This window comes from Pagrus pagrus (genome assembly GCF_965226575.1).
Source record: "Pagrus pagrus genome assembly, chromosome: 21".
NCBI classification, from domain to species: domain Eukaryota; kingdom Metazoa; phylum Chordata; class Actinopteri; order Spariformes; family Sparidae; genus Pagrus; species Pagrus pagrus.
Window position 1 is genome coordinate 26731427 of NC_140208.1, and position 25369 is coordinate 26756795.

The 25369-nt window shown below is 41.1% G+C and overlaps 2 protein-coding genes across 9 annotated transcripts in view; one reads left to right on the forward strand and one right to left on the reverse strand.

Moving 5' to 3' along the window:
- The window catches only part of ccdc57 (coiled-coil domain containing 57), a 123740-nt gene extending 115498 nt beyond the window's left edge, over positions 1-8242 (reverse strand). For all 7 annotated transcript variants that reach the window (XM_084342557.1, XM_084342556.1, XM_084342555.1 and 4 more), the window contains exon 1: positions 8032-8242. Coding sequence is in view for 6 of the 7 variants with exons in the window: in XM_084342556.1 (XP_084198682.1) it covers positions 8032-8034 (3 nt within the window). In the remaining variant the exon portion in view is untranslated. The remainder of the gene's footprint in view (positions 1-8031) is intronic.
- slc16a3b (solute carrier family 16 member 3b) overlaps positions 1-24995 on the forward strand; it is a 138506-nt gene extending 113511 nt beyond the window's left edge. Inside the window, exons 1-6 of one of the 2 annotated variants that reach the window (XM_084342562.1) lie at positions 8855-8959; positions 17489-17744; positions 17860-18003; positions 22001-22599; positions 22972-23152; positions 24176-24995. In XM_084342562.1, coding sequence (XP_084198688.1) covers positions 8885-8959; positions 17489-17744; positions 17860-18003; positions 22001-22599; positions 22972-23152; positions 24176-24501 — 1581 coding nt within the window. In that variant the 5' untranslated portion in view covers positions 8855-8884 and the 3' untranslated portion in view covers positions 24502-24995. Of the gene's footprint in view, positions 1-8854; positions 8960-17488; positions 17745-17859; positions 18004-22000; positions 22600-22971; positions 23153-24175 lie in introns of those variants that run through there. The other variant, XM_084342563.1, reaches the window with a different exon arrangement.
- The last annotated feature ends 374 nt before the right edge of the window (positions 24996-25369 follow it).

The following is a 25369-nucleotide window of genomic DNA, read 5'->3' on the forward strand; positions in this document are numbered from 1 at the left end:
ACTGAGACAATTTCATACCATCTCCTCTGCCTGTTCAACGTTGATAACTTCACATGTAACGTTAGTTCAGCCTCATATTTACATCGACGGTTAGCGTTAGCTCATGTGCTAAACGGCCAAAGTAACACAAACTATACTGTTAAATAAATACTTACAGTTCCATCATCAGTGTTGTTGCCAGCGTTATGCTGACCCTGGTTGCTGAAACAGTCCGGTGTGAAGTGACTGGCACAGACCATAACGCTTTTGCTCACTGAAGCTGGGACGTTTCCCTGATAAATTAAATGTAGCCACTTAGCTCTGATATCCTCTTTGGTAGGGAGGCGATGTAGCAAAACATGAGGATCCGTGCATCCGATGACAGAGCAGCAGTGCTTGCCTTTCGGGTTGTACATGGTAGCGGTCAGGCTGTCGCGTACAAGCGAAGCCAGAACGAGAAAATGGTGGATCCTCGTTCAGGTAGCTGGCAAGAATATTAGTGAACTGAAGGCCTTTGCCCATGAGGAATGGGCTAAGATTCCTCAGGAACGCTGCCAGAAGCTGGTGTCTGGCTATGCATCACATTTGCAGCAGGTCATAACAGCAAAAGGGTGCTCTACTAAGTACTAAAGATGCTTGTCATGAAGGGGTTGAATAATTTTGAGACTGCAGTAGTCATTAAAAGTTGCATTTTGTGTTGAATTTGGAGAAACCACTTGCAATATTAGTTGTGTTGAGCTATTTGAATTGTTCTTGTTTGATTTGTTTATTGCAAACAGCTGCTAGTTTGTACATTTTGCCAATAAACCTAATTTGTAGTGGGGATTGAATAATTTTGATTGCAACTGTATCTCTCTAACACGCTATGCTTAAGTGATGGCCAGGATAAATGCTGTTTTGACAGAGAACCATTTGAGCTATGCCTGTGCTAAGGATTCAAAGGGAGGCAGGCATATGGTGTCCAACACCAGGGGCAGGTCCCATACAGGAGCCCATGGGGCACTTTAAGGATGTAATCTCAGGGCCCCCTTCAAAGAAGGGACACCAACTTGTGGCTCCTTATTCTCTCATTATCAACCTTCACATGCTGCAAAGAAATGGCAGCCACATACACCCTAGGGTTAGAGGGAGATCGGCCCTGATCCAGGAGGGATTGCAGGATCAAGAATTGTAGGCACAGAGCGCTGTACTGGGTCTTCTTTTCTCTGACACCACTCAGAGAATAACCTCCACCTGTTTTGGTACTGCATGAGTGGACGGTGCATTTAGAATAGTGGCCTTGACTGGCTCTATGCATTTGCTCAGCAGTGGGTCGGGCCCTCCAGTCACCACACCCACAGTTGAAGGCGACAAGGGTTTGGCATGCCAGACCTGACCCTCCAGCTGAGACAGGAGGTCCTTCCTGCCAGGGAGGCGCCAGGGGGTCCTGCAGTGGAGTTGGTACAGCAGTGAAAACCAAGTCCTGGCTGGCCAGAAGGGGGTCACCAGAAGAAGCCTGCAACCCCCATAAAGCACCCTGAGCAGCGTTGGAAAAATTAATAGAAGAAAGGCGTAGAGAAGACACTCTGGCTACTTGAGAGCCAGAGCATCCTGACCCAGAGAGCGTGTGTTCTCTGTCATGGGAGAACCAGAGGAGGCAATGGGTTGATGTCTCTGAGTCAAAGAGATCCCAGATGTTCTGCACCACCTACGGAGGAAGCTGCCACTCCACTTGCCACTTTTTGATGGGAGAGGAAGTCTGTGACCTGGTTCTGTTCCCCTGGCAGATATATTACCCACAGAGTACCCTGAGCATTTTGTGCCTGTGCCGCTTGGGATCTGAGTAGAAGCTGTTCAGCCACCTTTGCAGGGGGTGTAATGTCAGACCAAAGAAATGATAGCAATGGCAGCTGTCAATCTTGGGAAACCAAGAGGCGAAAAAACTGACTGTAGGGCAAAGCCTTGCCCAGTCAGAAGACCAGAAGGAAGGAGGATGTCCTCCATGCAATGAAGTGACGGGCAGGCCCTCATAGTGATGGTGTTCAAAGCCACACCACTGAATGTTATCGTCTGAGAGGGGTCCAGGGGAGAGGGAGAGTCCGGATGGGAGCACTCTGAACTGAAAATGGTGGCCCTGGAAGACAAAGCAAAGAAACCGTCTGTGCTGAGGCACAATTGGCTCATGAAAATAAGCACTCTTCAAATCTGTGGACATTCCCCCTTGGCAATGGCATGAAGGACCTCTGCTGTGCTCAGCATGTGAAATGGTAAGACCTTTAGCAACTTATCGAGTCCCCTCAGGTCCAGTATTGGGCGAAGTCCACCACCTCTCTTTTTTATAAGAAAGTAGGTCGAGTAGAACCCCCTGGGTGGTGACAGGGGGTCCACGGCTTCGTTGGCACCCTTGGCCAGAAGGGTGCTCAACTCCTGGGTCAGGGCTAGGATTTTTTCCAGATTGGTAATGTAATCATTTTGACTCAGCTGGAGGCTGGCATCGGAATTGAAGCCTGTACCCCTGGGTTAAGATGGACAGCACCCAGGGATCTGAAGTGCAGGCTACCCAGCAGCTGAGTTGCTGCTGGGAGAAATAACTGACTGCCAGCCCTCAGGCCTCAATCCCTGGTCCTCTGGCCTTTTGGGGCTCTGGGGGGTCAACGGTTAAGCTCAGAGGCCTGAGGCTGCCTGGGGGGCAAGTGAGCAGGGTCACGACAGAAATGGACAGGCCTCTCTGAAGTGCTGAGGCTTCTGATGGCTGATGGGGTGAGCCAGTGGCTGGGAGCGGTCAACTAGGGCGTGGCAAGTCCATGCGCAGACCTGAGAACTACTTTCTGGTCTGGTTAGCCTAAACTGTTCGCTCCAGCATCCGCAGAGTGGCTGAGCTGAAAAGCTCTCCCGGCTCACCTGGGAAAATACAGAGGGTCCTTCGACATATTGACTGTGCGAGCCAAACCTGGCGGTGAGTCTGTACCAGAGTGGACATTAGACGCCCAAGTTCCCTCAACATGAGAACTTAGGCCTGCAATGAACCATCACTCAGGCTAATGGAGGATGCGGTAACTGCAGTCTGCTGCCAGGAAGCCGAGAGGGCAAGCATGAGGTGAGAGAGGGAGTTGCCCATACAGCCAATACACACATCTGCATCATATGCCTTATGCCGTTTTTCCATTACATCTTTTGGCCTGGCTCCACCTGGTCTGACTGGTGCAGCCGGGATTTTGCATTTCCATCACAGCTCGACTACCTGCTTGAAGGTGTGTCTTAATGACGCGCTTTTCCCAATCCCTGCAGTGCTATCGAAGAATCCCCGCTAACAAAATGGCTCTGCTTATTCAGTTACAAACATGTTTCAAAAACAAAAATTTCCTATAACTTCTTTACAACAAAAGCATCCCATCATTTAGTCATTTAAAAGCTTTTATTATGCAACTTGCGGTCACACGCTTGCTAGCTTCCCACCAAATTAGCCTGTTCGAGAACGCTCCACTAACTATGAAAACAACAAGGATACAAGAAACAGTATATTCAGTGACAGGAAGTGAGGACTCTCCACTCAATGACACACCTAGCTATATAATGCCAATCAATCTTACCGATTGATGTACGCAGGTAAAATGTGTACTTATCACACTGTTGGAAACGGAGGCGTCTGCTTGTCTGATGCGAAGACCGAAAGTTGAATCCACTGCTCTCCCCTTGGGGGCGACAGCTTGTCGCAGCCTTTGGAGGGCGAGCAACCCGCAACTCTGATCGATATGATCACAAGACTACACACGACAAGCTTTCAGTAAACTTTTTTAACATCAGGTGTATCAACTCAATGCTACTACAGTAGTTGACCTGCGTACGCAAGAAGATAATAAGGGACGGGGGTCATCCGAGGTCACATGTGACTTTGTTGATATAAATACTCGACTTGCACATTAGCAAGACAGAAATATCCAGTGATAAGCACTGCCTCTGGCAGTCAGGAAAGGTGAAATAGAACAAGTCTGTGCCAGGAAGCTAACAAATTTAGTTGAACTTGACCAATTCTATCCAGAGAAGTGGTGAAAAATTCAGCCAGAGGCCTACCAGAAGCTTGTGGATGACTATTAAATGCACCTAATTCAGCTGAAAATGGTCAAGGGACATTTAACCAAATATCAGAATTCCTGTATGTATATTTTTGCCCCATCAGATTTGGTCACATTTTCAGAAGACCTATAATAAATTAAATATAAACCAAACCAAAGTTGATGAATTTTTATTTGTGACAGAATAGAATTCTGTCTCATTCCATCACATAAAAATGAGAGCTGTAGAAATCATTGGAATCCTCTGTATACTTCACACTTACAATGAAGTGGAATTAAAATACACTTTATTCAAGGATATTATAATGTACTACAAAATACATGAAAATGATTATACTTTATAAATACCTACTGCAAAGAAAATGAAAACAAGTATGCTTTTAAAAGTACACTGAAGTGCAGTTTAAAACCCCAGAAGGCAAGTTCTGAAGAACTTGTGGTTGTGAATGCTGGCTGTCGAAAAAGCTGACGCCAAACTGGCTTTAAAAACTTGGCCCAGAATATATTAAAAAAGGGACATATTTTAGGGTTCATTGATAGGCTGACACTATATGTGCATTGCTGGCTTTTAAAACTTGTGAACTGTGAAATAATTTAGGGTTTGTTGAAAAGTTAAGGCCAAACTGTGAAACTAAGAAAAGTGGATGTGTTTGCCTGCCTTTAGATATTTTTCGTCTCAGTTTAATGGGACATAATGTGGCAGTTGGTCAGCACTCCTGTCAGTTCGACACTGAGTCAAAAGTGTTGGTTTGATTGCTTCCAGAAGCATATGGTTGCGACCAGCACAAATCTTCCTTCAAGCTGATGTTTAAATTACATAAGTGAACATTTTGGGAATGAGAGCGAGTTAAATTTCCCCAATCTGTCAGGTGAGTCCTCCACTCTGGCTCTCAACATTTCTGCCCCATACATACTGATGTCAAAATCTGAAAGTGGCTGAAAAATGATACGTTTTTGAACTGTGACTGTGCTAATAGTATGAATGCTATGAAAAAGTTGAATCGATGTGAGAAAATCCTAATCTTTGTGAATGTTTCAAAGTTTGAATGGAGTTTCTATGTTAATGTATAAAGGAGTGAGAAGAGTTTGACAATGAGTGGGGTTGAAGGGATTTCTAATTGACTTCCATTATAACTATGATACGACTAAGCTACAAAGAAAGTTGAATGTTTTGAAAAGTTTTAATGGAATTTGAAAGATTAATAATACCTTGAATGTAGACAAAATGTGGAATATTTCAAAGTTTTAATGGAGTTTCTATCTGGAAGAGTAAATGAGACTAAGTTTTGAAAATGCCTGATAAAGTGTGAAAATGTGATATTCTTTAACAATCTGTCCAATTACTTGAATGTTAAAAAACGGCCGAAAAACACTGACTATCTCTGAAATTATGAATGGTATCAATGAAAAAAGTAACAGTAATAATGTCCTATTGAGATGAATATTTTGATGTTTGAATGGAGTGAATATGTTGAAAAATGTAAAGAGTTAACTGACAAAAAATCAGACCCAGGAGATATAATAAGAGGAAAGAAGTAGGTTAAGAAATTGGTTGTGAACGCCTCCAGCATTCACAACCAATGAATGAACATTGAAGTACACTGTTTTTAAGTAGCCTATACTTAAACACACTTATGACAAAAAGCAATTAAAGTAAACTTTTTTTTAATTTAAACTCAGTTTAAACTTTTTGTTATCAATTTGATGTTTTTCTGTGATAGTATCAGGACGTGCTTGCAGCTCCACTTTAAAAAATCCTGGAAAACTGTTTTCTCTTAAAGCACTACTTCACTTTGTGACTTTTCCTTTAAAATAAAACAGAACATTGTTACTTCTGCAAATTGTCTATTTATTACTTCAGCATTCATTAGTAAGATGAAAAAAGATGGATGTTTTCAACACATGCAGTGCTCTTAAATTTTGCGCTGGGGCCCCTAAAATCTTCACTGGGGAGCACCAAGGCTACTTTTGGAAAAAGTTAGTCAGAAGCTTTGAAGTGGCCCCCTGGGCATCTTCCCAGAAAGTATAATAAATTGTGGATAAACTCAATGAGATAGCCAGTAAAACTGTGCAGTCCTCCCATCAGTTCATCATGTTCTCTGTTCAAATAAATTTTCAGACATTTTTATGTTGATGTGGTGTGAAAGGACGTGTTTTTTTCCTTCATTCAATTTCACGTTTTTTTTTCAGTGTACCTGTATCTTAAAAATCATTCAAATATTTGAAGCCAATAATCACATATAGGACAAAGCCAAAATAAATTAAACGGCAACCCTTACACTACTTTACACATCACATCAAGGTGAAGTTGATGGATAGAGTTTACTCAGTTTTTTCAAAAATCTGTCAACTGGCTGGTCTGATGGACCAGCTGAAAACAATACCTGCTTCACCATAGTGGACAAGAATAGTGCTTTTCACACTGCACTTTGCCCCAGGCTAAGGGTGCTGTTTGCCCCGGGCTAAGGGCGCACTCACACTTGGCCCAGTTGCTTTGTACGATTGTCCCTCCACCCCAGTCCCCCGCTGGCCTGCACTCACATTGCTCCAGCTGAAACCGGGCCTGAGCACAGTTACCTCTTACATCATCACATCTTAGCACAGTCACAGCACAATGGAGAACAACACAAAGAACATGACTTTACTGACCTTATGTGGCTTATTTTGTCGTTTTGGTCACAGATGTAGGCCTGGGGCGTTAAGTGTGTGTGTGTGGGGGCGGGGGGGTTCCTGCCTACTTCCAACACCTCATCAACTACACACTTGTAAATCTTTCTGACTGTATCTATATGGTTGTGACACTATTGAGCTGAAAAATCTATCAACAGATGGACAGACAGACATATAAACACCGGCAAAATACTCAAATCCCTTTTTGTGGTATTTCCAGCTACAAAAAGTGTCTCCAGGGCACCGATACTTACTCCACACGGCCTGGTATAGAGTCACGTAGTGAATGAAAAAGATCACACCAAACACAGATTTTTTGATTAACCTCAAATGAGGGAGATAATGATGAGCATGGTCTACCTAGGTAATGTTGCAAGGAATGTGACACTACCATTCTACACTGTGGCTTAAATTAAACTTAAAGCTACTACAGGGAACTTTCTAAGTGCTATATCGTAGGCAACTAGACTTGTTTCAGTTTCTTGAAGACATTTCACCTCTCATCCAAGAGGCTTCTTCAGTTCTGATGTGAAATGTTTTCAAGAAACTGAAACAAGTCCAGTTGCCTACGATATAGTACTTAGAATTACCATGATATGGATGACTGAGAACCTTCATCAACATACAGGGAACTTTCTTTCTTTTAAAAAAAAAAAAAAAAAAGAATCCAGGTTAAAAGCCTTTATTCAGATGGATATTTCATACATAAGTTCTTAAAACCATTGATAATGTTTGTTAAAAACAAGCTTAGTAGCAACCCACACACAGCAGCACAAACAGCCTTCTCCAGGGTGTAAACACACGTTTGTGCCGCTACTCATGAGTTGCTACTAAGAAGAGTGCCTTGGGTTTTCTGTTTTGTGAACTTTACTCTTTACCAAAGAGCACCTTCATCACATTTTGTTTGAATTATCTGAGCACTCTAAACTTTTTGTCTCTCTCTTATTTTGTGTTGATTCTGGCAGACCCTTTAGAGACTCAGCACTTAAGCGGATTAGTCAGAATCTGACTGATGACAGGCACTAAGAATATCTATAATAATTACACTAAATAGCAATCTTCTTGCTAAGACTGTTTAAAAGCCAGTTGAAAGTGCTTTATAGAAGGCCTACGCTTAAAAAGGAATTTACTGACTGATGTCTTGGTCGATATGGGGAAAGTTTGTATGAGTTTAATATTTGTCTGATTTCCGCGAAATATTAACACAGTTCGGGGACGCTATTGAGAAACAACACACACACACACACACACACACACACAGAGAGAGAGAGAGAGAGAGAGAGAGACACACACACACACCGACTGAATTTAACAAGAATAGTTAGCCTACCATTAGTAGCTGTAGCAGTAGTCTAGTAGTATTGGCTTTCTCGACGGGTATCTGCCAAATGAGTACCGCTTGGGCCCGTAAGTCTTCACTCTTCACAGTCAGCACGACTTGTAACTTAGCGACCAGACAAATAACTATGTATAACTAAATATTGACTAATTGGCTCAGATTATCATTTAACGAAGTGGCTCGCTCAGGTCTCTGATGCGAATAGATTCCATGGCAACCGAACGTCTGTCAAAGTGTTCCCCAGCTACCGTGATAGACAAAAGTTCCTGGTCCTACGACACTAAAATAAAAAATGTGAAATTTAACACCTTTCAATGTTACATTTTATCGAAAAAAAATCTATTTAAGGACATATGTAAAAGATGATGACACAACTGCAAGTCTGTTCAGCCAGTGAAGCAGAGAGAGCAGACAGCAGTATTTTATAGCCATTTCATACAGAGGGACATATAGACACTGTCGAAGTACAAGCATCATAATGCAGTGAGCAGGTAAAGAAAACATTTGCACCCATCAGGTCCAGTGTCACCCCCATCACCTAATGAACTTACTAAACTGGTCGTCTGATATTGCTTCAATATTTCTACAGAAATTTAGTAAGTGGGCTTTTGTGGGTTTGTTGGCAATTTATCAAATGGCTGGCGTCAAAATTTAGATAAATTAATAAACAGGCATAATTAGAGAAATAGAGATTGTGGTGCATGCCTGCCATTTATTAGTTATTTTATTTGAGCCGGAAGGGGTGGGATGGGGGAGTGAGGCGTGCCAGCCGGTATGGATCGCGTACTGACAAGGCGGAGTTTTAAGGAACCACCGCAGGAGTTTCCTGTCTGCGCGCAGCCGTATGAGAAAGGAAGCACGCTCAAGCGGTTTATGTAGAGGATCCTCTGAAGGAAGGAGGAAGACAGGATCTCAGCAGGTACCTTGTAATTATTGCTTTTCTTTTTAACCAATGGTATGTGTAGACTATGTGGCTGTGCTACTGCCTTCTTCTTGCCTTCTTCGAACCTGTTGTAGGCTACGCCAAAGTAACATATCGGCAGGTATAAAGACTGAATTTTTTAAAAGAATATTAATGTGCAAATTGTATTACCTTAACGTGTATGGTTAGTGTAAACTGTCTTAACGTGCTAAACTCTAAAGACCGAGGTTTCTCCGCACTTACAGTGATCCACATTTGTTTGTGACATTCACATCATGTGCAGCAAAATAGAAGGTTACTTATGAAGTGGACCAAGTAAAATAGGCAACTGACTCATTCAGATAAGCCTAAAACTTTGATCTGTTCTGTGTAAAGTAAAATAATGATGATAATAATAATAATAATAATAATAATAATAATAATAATAATAATAATCACACAGAAAAAAACAAAACAACGAAAGGTCTAGACTGTGCTCACCGTGTACTTTTCACAAACTTCCTGGAGTTCGAGACTGGACTAGGTATGAAATAGGCTAAATATTCTACCGAAATAGTTATAGTTATTTTTTGTAGCTATTAGTTTGTCGATGCGAACGATGAGTGAGTGGGTGTTATTTCACACAGAGAGCGTTAAACGGGCGCCGTAGTTTGGACTACCTTTTGGATGTGACGCACTAGTCGGACTGCCTACGTGCACTCGGCTGCATCCCTGAAGCGGATGATGTCAAGACTTTCAACATCATCATTTCTTCGTTTTACGAAACACTGAGTTATAGGCTACACATGTACGCACATCATCTAGAATATCTCTGCATGGACACTGCTTTGATTAGTGACTGATTATCAAAGCATATGGGATGGTAGCTACATACAGTGTGATTACGGTTTTTCAATGGTAGCTATGTGTTTGTTTAGCTGCCCTCTTGGAATGAAGGCCTATTCGCCTTGTTAGGCAATAAGGCTGTAGGCTGAATGTCAGGCGACTAAGTGTAGGGCAGATGAATAAAGAACAAAAAATATTAATGTGTAAATTGTATTGGAAGTGCTTAGGCTACGGTTATTGTAGGCAAAGCTGTTATGACATTTTGTAACTGTTGATGTAAAGACCCGTGCCTCGGTCCTCACCTAGGCCGCCGGTGTGTGTTCGCACGCACCGTGATAGACATGTCTGATGCATAGCCTATACATCATAGCAAAAATAGCCTCGTGAAGTAGGTGGGGTCGGATTTAGAGAAATACCTCATGGGGTGGCAAGGAGACTCTAAGGTTGGCATGAATATGCTGATTTGATAAGAAACACATGACCCCAAAATTAAGTATTTTAACTAAAAAATATAACATTAGAATATACATATCTAAATATGGCATTATAAATTGATAAGTTGCTTTATTTCGAGATCTTCAGGCATTTTTCAAATACATGTCTTTTTTCATTGTAGCACGAACAGTTTTTAAAAAATAAATAAATGACATATGCCTACTACTTAACCTAAATTGTGCCCATTACAGCTTATTAAATTATATACCACATATACTAAATTATATATGCATTTTGCATATCTTTTACACTCTGCAAAGCCACACATTTAGTGTTGATTTTTTCAAGTTTGGCGAAGTTGATGATGTTGGAAATAAGTTCAGACAAGTTGTGTATAATGTGTAATAATGTGTAATGTGTCCACTATGTAACAAACTACGCCATCACAAGCTGTTACTAGCAAATTTCTGGAACCCATTGACAAAGATGCTCCATTGGTATCAAACAAAGAAAACAACCTTGAAGCCAAAGCAGTACAATTATGTATTAATTGTTATAAATGAAATACTGAATGTTTTGTAATATATTTGAATTTTTAAATTTTTTTTAACACTTTCAAAGAAAGAAATGCATGGAAATTATATAAATCCATCTTGGGGATATATACAATCAATATTTTTATAGAAATGTTTTGCCTCAAAGCTATATATATATATATATATATATATATAAACTCCCACATGTGAACGATCTTAATACTGCTTTGTATTTGTTTGAAAGAAAGTGAAAGCTTGTGGAGATGTTAATTTTTGAAAATGAAAAATTCTTCATACTGGTAAAAAATGATTTATTGTTAAAGGGACATGGGTCAGGATCAAGAAATAAGACTCAATAGTGACACGACGGCCGTTGCGGCCGTTAGGGTAACTGCAGCCATCAGCCAAGCTGGCGCGGAAGCACGCATGAACTCTTCACAGCAGTGCAGCTGATGCCTTATTCCCTACACACATGAAGCAGCCGGGAAGCCAGCTCATTCTGTGTAGCAACACACAAGCGCGGCGATTTACCGTTATAGTTGATGCAGTCTGAAAGGCACAGGTGAAGGCAAAGACGGCATATTGAGGGACAAAAATATCGTCTCTGATACGGGATTGCTGTGTGTAAGCGGCTAATCTTACTACACAGACACAAACAAACTGTTAGCCCGTGGCTACATCCAGCTGCCAACGTCACCTCCCGGATAACAGGTTGGACTTTCGGTCCCATATATAAAGGGACATATTTCTAACTATTCGGTTTCAGACTAAAGGACCATGGAAAATGCGCAGTCTGTAACTATTCAGTGTTACACAGCGTTGGACTAAGTTACATGGTTGCAGCTAACTCTACTTTGCACGTGAGGTCACTCCGAGTCCTCAGTGATCTCATGATTTTCAAATCAAGCTCTAAACATGACCTGTAATGTTTTCTTACCTGGTTACTAGGAAATGAGCCATGTCAGCATCTGTTTTCAGTCCCAATTCAAGTTGAAGCAGCCTCCATGAGTCGAATGCGTATCCGATGTTTATTCGGGTGCCAGCCCGCCTTTGGTCATAATTTAGTTTCGACTCACGACACGCCGCTGATAAAACCTTCGTTTTCTTCTTAGTATGACTTTTTAGTGCACTTTCTGTGGTGGTGGGTCGTTTGCTGGCCGTAGCAGAATCCATTACTACCCGAACACTAGTTTGGGTCCACCGCACTTGTCTTCATCCCGTATCCAAGTCGAAAGCTGCCGAGGACGCGCATTCAGCATTATCTGACATCACGTCCGCAGGACTGCGCAGGAAATTCGAACCACGAATTGCAGTACATTATGCAGCACACAACCTGTTCAAGGCAATGGAGAGATACGTGGGTGGGCTCATTCTTTTTGGTTTTGAACGCTTCATCACCCATTGGCATTAAAAAACTTAAAATGCATGTTTATTTTTTCACAAATCCTGCCCCATGTCCCTTTAATTTGATGACTGTAAACATTCTGCAACAACTATTTGAATGAATACATGTTGCATATTACCTTCAGGGTTTTTTTGAATGTTGAGGACAAATTTCAACCCAATCCAGTGAAAAATAAGCAATTGGTGAGGCTTAGAATACACATACAATCACAAAAATTAAGTTAAGCTCCAAGGGACAAACTTAAAAAAAATCATAACGAACAAAGTATTTGGATTGCAGCTATAGGATTTTGCAAGGTCCATGAATTTAATAGAGGTTATAAAGGTTGTACATACATTTTTTGAGGAAATCCACAACATGAACTGAGAAGAGTTCTGAATTCTGGGTGAGTTGGCATGGACCCCATGCATTGTGCTGTGCAGATGTCTACTGAAGATGGCAAACTAAACAGCTAGCTCCGGCTTGTCCTGTCTCATAATAGTGCTTTGTACCTCAACATGACTCTAAAAGCCACCCATAGTTTCAACTGGGAGACGTATGCCAGCGGCAAATTTGCTAGTCTAATAAGTAAATAAAATACATTCACAAAATGTCAAGAAAGGAAATATATATATATATATATATATATTTTAAATAACTTGTTTGTCCTTTCCGAACATAATCTTGGTCAGATCCACTATAAATAATCTCTGTACTGTATACTGTCATCAAACTGACCTCCATTGTTCTTGGAGGCTGTGACCGTTCCCAGTCTGGTGTCCAACAGTGTTCACTTAAAGGCTTCTGAGCTGGGTTGAGTTGAGCCCTATTGCCTGCGGTGACTGCCCCATGATGTGAAGTTGTGTGTGTGTATATATATATATATATATATATATATATATATATATATATATATATATAGTACTGTACAAAAGTTTTAGGCAGGTGTGAAAAAATGCTCTAAACTAAGAATGCTTTCAAAAGTGGAAGTTTTCATAGTTTATTTTCGTCAATTAACAAAATGCATTGAATGAAAGTGAATGAACTTAATCAAATCAATATTTGGTGTGACCACCCTTTGCCTTCAAAACAGCATCAATTCTTCTAGGTACACTTGCACACAGTTTTTGAAGGAACTCGGCTGGTAGTTTGTTCCAAACTGATGGTATGCATGATGGATAAGTAGCTGCCTGTATTTCTCAGCATTGAGGACACCATTAATCCTGACCAAATCTCCAACTCCATTTGCAGAAACGCAGCCTCAAACTTGCAGGGAACCTCCACTGTGCTTCACTGTTGCCTGCAGACACTCATTATTGTACCACTCGCCAGCCCTTCTGCGAACAAACTGCCTTCTGCTACATCCTAATATTTAAAATTTTGACTCATCAGTCCAGAGCACCTGCTGCCATTTTTCTGCACCCCAGTTCCTATGTTTTTGTGCATAGTTGAGTTGCTTGGCCTTGTTCCCATGTCAGAGGTATGGCTTTTTGGCTAGATGGGTGTACCTGGGTCCCACTGGTTTATGCCAGTTCTGAGCTGATGGCACTGCTGGAAATCTTCTAAGTTCAAAGGGAAATAAGCTTGATGTGTTTTTCATCCGCTGCACTAAGTTTCCTTGGCCGACCACTGCGTCTACGGTCCTCAACGTTGCCCGTTTCTTTGTGCTTCTTCAAAAGAGCTTGAACAGCACATCTTGAAACCCCAGTCTGCTTTGAAATCTTTGTCTGGGAGAAACCTTGCTGATGCAGTCTAACTACCTTGTGTCTTGTTGCTGTGCTCAGTCTTGCCATGGTGTATGACCTGTGACATGAAACTGTCTTCCACAACCTCACCTTGGTAGCAGAGTTTGGCTGTTCCTCACCCAGTTTTAAGCCTCCTACACAGCTGTTTCTGTTTCAGTTGATAACTGTGTTTCAACCTACATGTGAAATTGATGATCATTAGCACCTGTTCAGTATAATTGGTTGATCATACACCTGACTAGAATCCTACAAAGTCCCTGACTTTGTGCAAGTGTACCTATAAGAATTGATGCTGGTTTGAAGGCAAAGGGTAGTAACTCCAAATATTGATTTTATTTAGATTTTTATTTTGTTCACTCACTTTTGTAAATTGATAAAAATAAACAATTATTATTTATATTTTTGCGCATTCTTAGTTTACAGCATTTTTTCACACCTGCCAAAAACCTTTGCACAGTACTGTATATATAGCATAAAGACATGTTGATGAAGGTTCTCAGTCATCCAGGTCATGGTAATACATAGTGCTATATCGTAGGCAGCTGGACAGTTTCTTAAAGACATTTCACCTCTCATCCACCTCTCAGGCTTCTTTAGTTCTAACTAACTGGAGGGGAGATGCAGGTTTGAAACCCTGTGTGTGTGTGTCCTTAAAGAATCGTTAAGGTCACATGTGAACTCTGAGTACAGAGTTGTTAGGGCCACCCAACCGGCCTCCATGTGGGTCGTTTGGGCTAGGTGAGTCCAGGTGTGAATAGTTGTTAAGCTGTCTGGGAAGGGAACTCAGTACTGCATTGTAGGTGTTGGAGCTATTCATTGTTTGTAATATAATTTCAACAATATTAGTAGCATTGTTTTTGTGATTTTGAATATTTGATTAGGCTTTTGTTTTGAAGGCACTGGCACAGGTGAATCTATGGCTGTGTCCAAATTCAGGGGCCTAGCCTTCGCGGTCCACGAGGGCCGGGTCCACGAGGGCCGGGTCCTTCGGACCGGTCTTTGATAGCCTCATCCACCGTTGTTAAATGGGACGGTCTAGCCTTCGGAGTATTTCCTGGTTGCCTCACCAGATGTTCCCGCCCCTTACCCTTACGTCACGATTGTGAATGAAGAGATGCATTAAAGTCTGTTTTGGTTCAAATCTATCAAACGCGTACATTTATTTGTGTGTGTATAAAAATTAACAACAAAATGTGTCAAATCTAAATTGAATCATCAACATTACAAAATAAACATTAAGCCATTGGTGAGCGTCACGTATTTTAACTTAAAGTTGAAATTTGGAGGTTTTGAAGTTTAACATATCTGGCGTTGGATGTTACATGACTAAAAACCGAGTATAAACCCATTACTTAAATTTAAATGTCATGTCTTCGCCACTTGATGTCGCCATTTTCTCTTGCCTCCTCTTCTGTTTTGGGACTGAACAGCGGTGCGCAAAGGATCTTGGGATATAGCGGGCCGCGAAGGATAGTTGCGATGCGTCCTCCAAACAGAGGGAAGGCTAGGCTGCATTTGTGGGCTGCATTTGAAGCAGCCCTCGAATTTGGACAGCCTTCGCGCAGCATTGTGACGTAATTGGCCTTCAAATGCGCACTTCGTGGGCTGCAGCCCCTGAATTTGGACACAGCCCATATATATGACTAGGCAGGTGGTGGGAGGCAGGCACTGGGAAGGGTTTATGGTTTTTTACCAGGGTGACAGGGCAAGAGATACGCAGACGCCATTGTCAGTTGTTTGCCACTCAAATGGAAAATAAACTGCAAAACCATACCCAAATGACTTTGATTTTGTTGATAATGTTTTTTATTTGGACGAAGGGCATTATTATTTAGAACAAATCCGCCACTACAGTAGGTGCGTGATAAGTAATGTCTTAAGCCACCTCCTCTGTTCAAAGATAGTTTGGTTTATTTTGACGTAGATGAATTCTTTTACGTCTCTTTCAAACCATCTGTCCTCTCTGGCCAAGATGTGAACATTGTTGTTCGCAATACTTTTTCTCCTCCAAATTTAAGTGGACAGCAGAGTCTTGACCTGAGGAGTTGGCTCTCCTGTGTTGTGCCATTTGCTTATGGAGGGGCTGTTTCCCAATGTACAAATCTGTGCAATCCTGGCTGTATTGAACAGCATAAACTACATTACTCTGCGTATGCCTCGGTGTTTTGTCCATAGGGTGGACAAGTTTCTGCCTCAGTCTGTTGCTGGGTTTGAAGTGAACCGGAAGTTTCTCAGATATTCCCTTGATATAAGGAATGAAGATGTTGTTCCGTTTTTCCATCAATTCCTCTCTGTCTGCTCTGGATCTTTTGGAGGTTTTGACAAAGGTCTAGTTAGGGTAGCCAGGTTTAAGAGCTCCCCTGATGTGCTTCTGTTCCTTCTCCTGTGCAAGAGTAACCCTGTTGAAAGGTTATTGAAAAGCATAAGTCAGGGGATGGATACAAAAACATTTCCAAGTCACTAAACTCCCACCTGAGTTCAGCTAAATCCATCATTAAGAAATGATGCTGAGATGGGAGAGAATCTACATACAACAACTGTTGCAGACACCAAACACTGCAACATCAGCACAAACACATCACCCCCACTGTGAAGCATGGTGGTGGGAGCATCATGCTGTGGGTGTTGCTTCTCAACAGCAGGCCCTTGAAGGCTTGTTAAGGTAGAGGGTACAATGAATGCAGCAAAATATTGGGAAATCCTGGAAGGCAACCTCCTTAATCTGCAAGAGAACAATGACTTGGGAGAAGATTTATTCCAGCAAGACAATGACCCAAAGCATACGGCGAAAGCTACACAGAAATGGTTTAAAGACAACAAGGTGGATTTTCTGGAGTAGCCGAGTCAAAGCCCAGACCTCAATCCAATAGAGAGTTTGTAGCTGGACTTGAAAAGGGCTGTTCACTGTTCAGCTTGAGCAGTTTTTGCAAAGTAGAAAGGAGTTAAATTACAGTGTCCAGATGTGCAAACCTGATTGAGACCTATCCACACAGATTTCGCGCTGTGATTGCGGCCAAAGTTGCATCTACTAAATACTGACTTGAAGGGGTGAATACTTATACAATCACTTATTTTTTATTATATATTTTTAATTAATTGACATTACTTTGTAGAAGGGAAAATATAATAGAGGAGGGAAAAAAATTTATTACTCCCAAAAAGCTCTTAAATAACACATGCAAGAAACAAGGTCAATTTTACAACATAGAAATAACGCTTTGAACAACAGATTCTAGAAGAATCATAAATGCAGAATGTATAAATGCAATGAATGAGAGACAAATAAAGATTATAGTTATGTCAACAATTAATCATCCCCAGCAGATACCATGTTCCCACCTTATTGCAATGAACACAACACATGCTGAAACAAATAAGAAAAAAAATGTGGGTGGAGCTGGATGACCAATAACTAATGCACTGTCCTGCACTAATGAAAGTATTAACTACACACACATATGATTTGACTCCTGGTTTTAAACTCTAATAAGCAATAAGTGCTCTAGGATAGCACTATAATTTAAAATAATTCCTAAATGTAATATGAAGATGACTTTATGACTTCACAACAAATCTGTGTCTTTTACAACTGTGTTTATAGCCACTGCCAACAACACAGCTGTCAGAGAGCATCATGGGAGGAGCAGTGGTGGATGATGGGCCTTCTGGTATGAAGGCACCAGATGGTGGTTGGGGTTGGGCGGTGTTGGCTGGCTGCTTCGTCATCACTGGCTTTTCCTATGCCTTCCCCAAGGCTGTCAGCGTCTTCTTCAAGGAACTGATTCGTGAGTTTCATGTTGGCTACAGTGACACTGCCTGGATCTCATCAATTCTGCTTGCCATGCTTTATGGCACAGGTAGGCAAGGATAACATACATGTCTGATAGTGATTAACTGGTTATCTACATCAAAATGCTAAATACCATACTACACATGTGTATACTGTATACTTATTAATTATGTTTTGCCTAGGCCCTCTGTGCAGTGTATTGGTAAACAGGTTTGGCTGCCGACCGGTGATGATGGTTGGAGGGCTCTTTGCCTCGCTTGGAATGATTTTGGCCTCCTTTGCCACCAGCATTACACACATCTACCTTTGCACTGGAGTTATCACAGGTAAAGTCACAACATACATTCACAGATAGGAAAAACACAAACATGTAACAAGGAAACAGAAATTTACATGCATCCATATATTCTTTTGAGTCCAGTGGCAGCTGGTCAAAATAATCACACCAGTCTATTTAAATAAATGACATTAAAAATACTCTGCTTGGAATAGTACTATTTGTCTGATATGTTTTTTCCATAAAAAAGTATAATTGCCACATTAAAATTACCCTCATTAAATATTCAAGAAGTTTTGCGAATATTTTTTAAATTTGCAAATTCCCAGAACCCTGCTTGTCAAACCATCAGTCCAAAACCTAAAGACTCTTCATTTACTATCATAGATGACAAGAAGAACAGCAGCAAAAAATTTGAGCTTGAAAAATGACTAAAATGACTTCAAACAAAATCAGCACTCATGATTTCTTCAATGATGTGCTTTCTCAAAACTGAGAGCATTCAGTCAAGGAGTTCATTCTCTACTGTAACACAGCAGCACTCTGCAGATGTTTGCAAAATCCACCCGTCCTCTGAAAACAGGATTTTCTGAGCGTACACTTTCATCATGGCCACGCAAGGCTAGCTCAAACGCACCAGAACTTTACAGGTGTAAAGTTTACAGGTGTAAAGTTCTGTGCAGTGGCGCCCCATCAATAGGGGGCGCTAAGGCGCCGCCCCACCTGTGTCACATGAAGAAGAATCATATAGACCTTCATTGAATACAGTTAGTGAGTAGCACGTATAATCTACAATAAAAACATAGATTCAAAATGTTCTACGTTGTGTAAAGTTGCTGAGAGGTGACATATTTCTAGCTATTCCCTATTTGTTATGCGCACTTCACTCGCTGTAATACAAGAGGTCGGAGCTTGCTAGGCGCTGACTTTCACAGCTGGGCGCTGACAGCGTGAGAAGGAGTTGACATAGGAGCAGATGGCGTAGAAGTTTGTCGAGAGTTGGAGGAGCCTTGTATTTTCGAGTGAGTTGTGGAGAGTAGATCGAAATGGAGTATGAAAGTTCAGTTAAGTCGCTGAAAACAACGCCATTTTAGAGGAGAACACAGCAGGAAAAGCTTGGAGTGAAAAAGCTCGGACATGACCAGACATTGTAATAAAACAGCAAGCGCAAGACAGAGGAAGACAGACACCCCGTCTTTTTCATGAGGCTGGTTTGCTAAGAAGTCGTGGCATGCAGTGAGCACTTTAATTTGCTTTTCCTGCCTCAGTTTTCAAACAGTGGGAACCGAACCATCATGACCGATTTAAAGCAGAAAAAGTGAAAAGGCATGAACAAGCTAAGAGCCATGTGGAAAAGGTTATGTGTCTTGGCATGTTTGGCAGAGTAAATATTGCCACTCAGCTTGATGATGGCTACAGGATGGTGAACCGAAGACAATGAGCAGGTTGACAAAAGCAGGCACATCATATCTAAAACAATAGATTGTGTAAAGTTCTGTGGTGCGTTTAAGCTAGCCCTGCCCATGATGAAAGTGTACGCTCAGAAAATGTGGGTGTTTTCAGAGGACGGGTGGATTTTGTAGCATCACTACATGCAGAAGTACAAAAACATCTGCAGAGTGCTGCTGTGTTTAAAGGAACATATAAGTGAGAAGACAGTAAAGAATGAACTCCTTGACTGCATGCTCTCAGACACAAGACACACACAGGGGATGTGAAGGAGCTGAAGGGGGGGGGGGCATGGAAGGCACCATGACTCAAATTCATTTGGGTCATCCTTTGCAGAGGAGCAATAGAAAACATCATGATTGGAAACATCACAAACTGGCATGGTTTGTGCACAGCCCAGGACAGGAAGGCTCTACAGCGGGTGATTAAAGCTGCCTAGAACATTATTGGCAATCTGCCAGAGCCCAAAGGATGCTAAAAGACAACACACACTCTAGTCACAGTCTGTCACCAGACTATAGAGCAGCCTCATTCCTCAGGCTGTGAGAATCCTCAATTCATCCTCCACACTACAAAATATAATAGTTGTTTTGTTGTGATGTAGCTTAAAAGGACTCTAATTCAATTTGATTTTGCAATCCTGGCATTATTAAATGATAAATAAATGTAACCCTCTAACCTTGTAACTTTATTAACCTCATTTACAAGCTTCAGTCCATTATAAATCCATCATAAGATTAACGCAACTTGAATGAAAATAAGTCACTTAATTAAGATACAATTTAAACAAAATGTACCCTTAAAACACATTAAAGGATAAGTACCGTTTTTTACAACCTGGACCTTATTTCTGGCAAAAGATATGGTCATTTACTCACCCAGATAACTTTGGTGTCATTCGGCGTCGTTCGGACGAAATTAGATCCAGTGTAGCGGCGATATATCCATATAATGGGAGAGACGGGGCAGCCACACACAGCCTCTATATAACGCATTATCTGCCACGAAACTAGTTAATTTCATCAATATTTTGTTACGATATGCTAGCGCTATTAGCCTCTGAGTCCGGGCTCGTCCGTTATCAACATCCGGGGTCAAACTAGCAGTAGCAGCTACAGGTAAACAAGGCGCGCTGTCGCGGGTGCGCGCGCAGCTCAGAGACGACATCTTCCAGGTCAGAGGTAGTAGATCAGCCTACAGACCCCGGATGTTGACAATAGACGAGCCCGGACTCAGAGGCTAATAGCGCTAGCATATCGTAACAAAATATTGATGAAATGAACTAGTTTCGTGGTAGATAATGCGTTATATAGAGGCTGTGTGTCGATGCCCCGTTACTCCCATTATATGGATATATCGCCGCTACACTGGATCTAATTTCGTCCGAACGACGCCGAATGACACCAAAGTTATCTGGGTGAGTAAATGACCATATCTTTTGCCAGAAATAAGGTCCAGGTTGTAAAAAACGGTACTTATCCTTTAAATAGCTAAACAACAACACACCAAAGCAACAGTGCCCCAATCACCCAGATTAATGGCCTGTGAAACAGAGAGGGGAGAGGTGGAGTGGTCTGCCCATTCACCACTATGCTGACAGCACAAAAGATATTTAGATATTACAATTTGGGGACCAACAGCAAATGCGCACATTTTGGCACATCAGCCCATTCTCTGAAGTGAGTTATTTTATTTTGCCTAGGCAATTCTTCATTAAAGGACATAGATGACATAGATATCTCAGGTTTTAGTTTGCTTTACCATGCATCTCCCTTAGACTACAGTAGAACAGGCACCAAACTGGCACAATACAAAATTCAATGATCAAATCAAATCAAATAAATGTTATTTATGTAGACCAAAATCACAATCACATTGCTCAGTGGGCTTTACAATCTGTACAGAGAACAACATACTCTGTCCTGAGACCCTCAATTCCAGTGAGGAAAAACTGGCCATATTGGAAAGAAAAAAAAACTTTTAACAGGGGGAAAAATATGGAAGAACCTCAGGAAGAGCCACAGAGGAGGGATCCCTCTCTCAGGATGGACAGACATGCAATAGATGTTGTGTGTACAGAACAGAAAAACGATTGTCTGACACAAGTTAATTATATAAAATATACAATGTACAAGATAAATTAATTGCCATTCTTTAAACAAGGGTTTGAAAAACAACATAATGATTGAATCCTTGAGTCCTGCTACATCTATTTTAGAAAATGGAGTGTTGAGGATAAGTGCAGTTCACTAATTTAAAAAAAACTCATACCATTGAGAAATTTGTTATTTATGATTGAATAATAATATTTTTTGTTGGTAATGTATTAGTGACCCCCACAGATGTATGATTTTACTGCTTTCATGAGAGATCAGACCCTACCTTGGCTCAAACCTAAATCAGAACCGAGCATGTATTACTAAATTTTTGCAACATGTCTCATTTTCCCTTTAAGACTCTAAGTAAGTCAACTACTCTCCAAAGATGACAATACATTTTCCTTGGATATTCTTGCACTCTGTGTGTGTGTGTGTGTGTGTGTGTGTGTGTGTGTGTGTGTAAGTTAATTTTTTCTGTTGCATTGCCTGTCTCCTCAGGTCTGGGTCTGGCGTTGAACTTTCAGCCATCTCTGATTATGCTGAATCGCTACTTCAGTCAGAAACGTCCTCTAGCCAACGGCTTGGCTGCAGCAGGCAGCCCTGTGGCACTGTGCTGTCTCTCTCCACTGGGACAGATTCTCCAGTACCAGTATGGTTGGAGGGGGGGATTCCTCATACTGGGAGGGATGCTACTCAACTGCTGTGCCTGTGGTGCCCTCATGAGGCCCTTGTTGATCTCTAAGAAGGCCCAGGAGCTTGATGAGAGCACTCTTCCAGCTGCAACAGAGAAGCCAAAGAAGAAACTGTTGGATTTCAGTGTATTCAAGGACAGAGGTTTTGTCATCTATACCACTGCAGCATCTATTATGGTGTTGGGCTTGTTTGTGCCCCCTGTTTTTGTGGTCAGCTATGCTAAAGGCCTAGGCTATGAGGACACCAAGTCAGCATTGCTGCTCACCATCTTGGGATTTGTCGATATGTTTGCTCGGCCGTTGTCAGGACTCATAGCAGGAATGAAGTGTGTACGGCCCAGAAGTGTCTACCTATTCAGCTTTGCTATTATCTTCAATGGGTGCACTGACATCATAGGATCACAGGTAACAATGCAGCAATGCGTTCTTTATTATAAAGAGAATGGAGAGGAAAATGCAGTTACTTTACAAACTTACTGGAAGCCATGTCTGTTGCCATCATACAGGTCTAACAAAATAAATAACAAATAACATAACAAAAAAAACTGAGAAAAATGGAATTTAACAATGAAGAGATTCTGTCACTAATGTATATAGCATTCAGGCTGCTAGAAAGAAAGTGATATAGATGTAGATCAGTTCATTAATAGTTAAAGTTAATACTGAAGAATAGACAAATTACTGTGTCTATAGCTCCAGTCTTAACTGATTAACGAGACCTGTCTCATCACCTGCACCTGCGCCATGTTCAGAAATCTCCTGTTTATTTCCTTGCAGGCGAATGACTATTCAGGTTTGGTGGTCTTCTGTATCTTCTTTGGTATGTCCTATGGCATGGTGGGAGCACTGCAATTCGAGGTCCTCATGGCCATCGTAGGGACAGAGAAGTTCTCCAGCGCCATAGGCCTAGTGCTGCTGATGGAAGCTATTGCTGTACTAGTGGGACCTCCTGGAGCAGGTCAGAGCACGGAAGGAATGAATGTGAATGTGTCTCTCCTCACGTTCAGTTCTCTGGCACATTTGTTTATTTGAGACTGTGTAACACCTATGGTTCATTATTTTCAGTTTTTGCCAATTTTGAACAAAATTAAGCCTTTGTTTTAAAAGGACCTTTAAAGGGGGCAGCGTCTAAGATATGGCCAAAATTGTATTGTATAACATTATTAACCTAATGTGAAGAAGCAACAGTGTTGATATATATATATATTTATGTGTAAATATATATATATGTATAAAAACATTTTAAGCTTTAAGCTTTAAGTGGACTGAAAAGCACACTTATATAAGCAATATAAAACTCACCAAAAGTCAGGGTTTGTCTTCCTGAGTCACCTCTGGTCACCTCTGGAAATGAATCCTCAATTCAGACAGTAAGATGTTATTGGCTCAATTACGTTCACTAACTGATGAGATTATCATCATTGGATGTACAAATTCAAGATCACACCAAAAAGCATCATGAATTGCGGGATAGAGTGGACACTGCTTTAATAAAATCTTCTAATACTATGGATTGACCACTAAGTGCCATGTTAGTTTCCATACAGTTTTTGTGTGTACTTTCACTGCAGTAAACATAACTGCTGTCAGGACTCTTTGTCATGTATACTAAGTCCTGTTATGTAAACTAGATATTTCAGTGTCCCTCTTAGTAAAAAAAACAATAAAAAACAGTAAAAGGTTAAATAAAGGTGCTTGTGATGCAAATCATGTTTTTATATGATTTTCACTGATTTGTGAGTTCATATTTTATTTAAAGCACCAACAGGTTTAAAAGAAGTCTAAACAACTTTTTATTGTTTTTGAATAAAAACAAAAAGGCTCCAATCATTTTTGCCGTCAAAACAAGTTTACACTAGGCTTTTTAGCCATAAGTACTGATACAGAATTTTGTGGCTACTACTGTTTCTAGATCTTCTCAATTGCAGAATCTTGTACAGTGAAGGTGCTTTACTGCGATTATTCTTGTACTTTCCACCAGGTCGCCTACTGGATGCCACCCATCAGTACATGTACATCTTCCTGTTGGCAGGCTGTGAGGTCACACTGTCGGCTTTTGTCATCACTATGGGGAACTTCCTTTGCATTAGAAGGAAACAAGAAGTTCCAGATGCTAACATGGAGATGGCTGTGACTGCTTCAGAGATGGAGGGGCTGAACTATGGTGATGAAGGCCAGGAAGTTGACAAAAGCGAAAAAAAGCCAAGAGGAAAAGAGAATGGGATAGTTGATGCTGTGAAACCAGGGGAGGTGATGATGATAAAGGAGATGGGGAAAGAGGGCAGAGATGAAAACAAGATGTTATGAAGAATAAGAATAGCAATGAGGAAAGACAAACTGTGAGAAAGTGCAGGGGAACAAATGGAATGGAAAGACGGCAGATACCACCCTTTAAATGAAAATCACAATTTGATATAATGGATGCAAGGCAGAGATGTTCCATTATTAAGATCTGGAATTGGAATTGGTTAAATGCAACATAGTGATCAGATCCTGTTTTCTCCACTCAGGACTCAAGCTATTCTACTTTCTATTTCCCTAATGATTTTCAATAAGTTCATTAAAAAAAACACCTTCACTCGAGGTCCACTTACTGACTCTTATCTGGAACTTTCAACTGCTTCTCACAGCCACCAGATGGGAAGCACTCAGTTAATATCTAGTTCTTGGTTCAAAATTTTATATGTCATCAACTGCAAACGGGGTTGGGTTTCATGAGCCATGCTTAGGTCATGTGATGACAACTTAGTAAACTCAATTTGCTGATAAGGACTGTGAGGTGCTTTTGAAAAGCCAGTAAGTGGTCCTTAGATTATATGACAAAACCTACTTCTTTTTGTTTCACTCTTTTGCTTTATTCATTGCAAGTATTTATTGACATTGTATGTCAAACTAGGACAAGAACTCACACTCAAAGTAGAAAAGTAAAAATTAGCCATTTAATATTTGGGGCAGTCAACGTGCACCCTGACAGCTGAATTACCTATTGCAGCTGTTGACTCATTGATACATTTCAAATGGAAGTCTTTTTTTTTGTTGTTAATTGCTGTGTGCTATTTTCAAAGACCTCACCCAGTTGCTGTTTAATGCATTTGTCTGAAGGATACTGGAACAAACTTGGATTGTTTGTCACAGGGCAGTATACCAGTGTTACACTCAGTTGATGAATGTATGT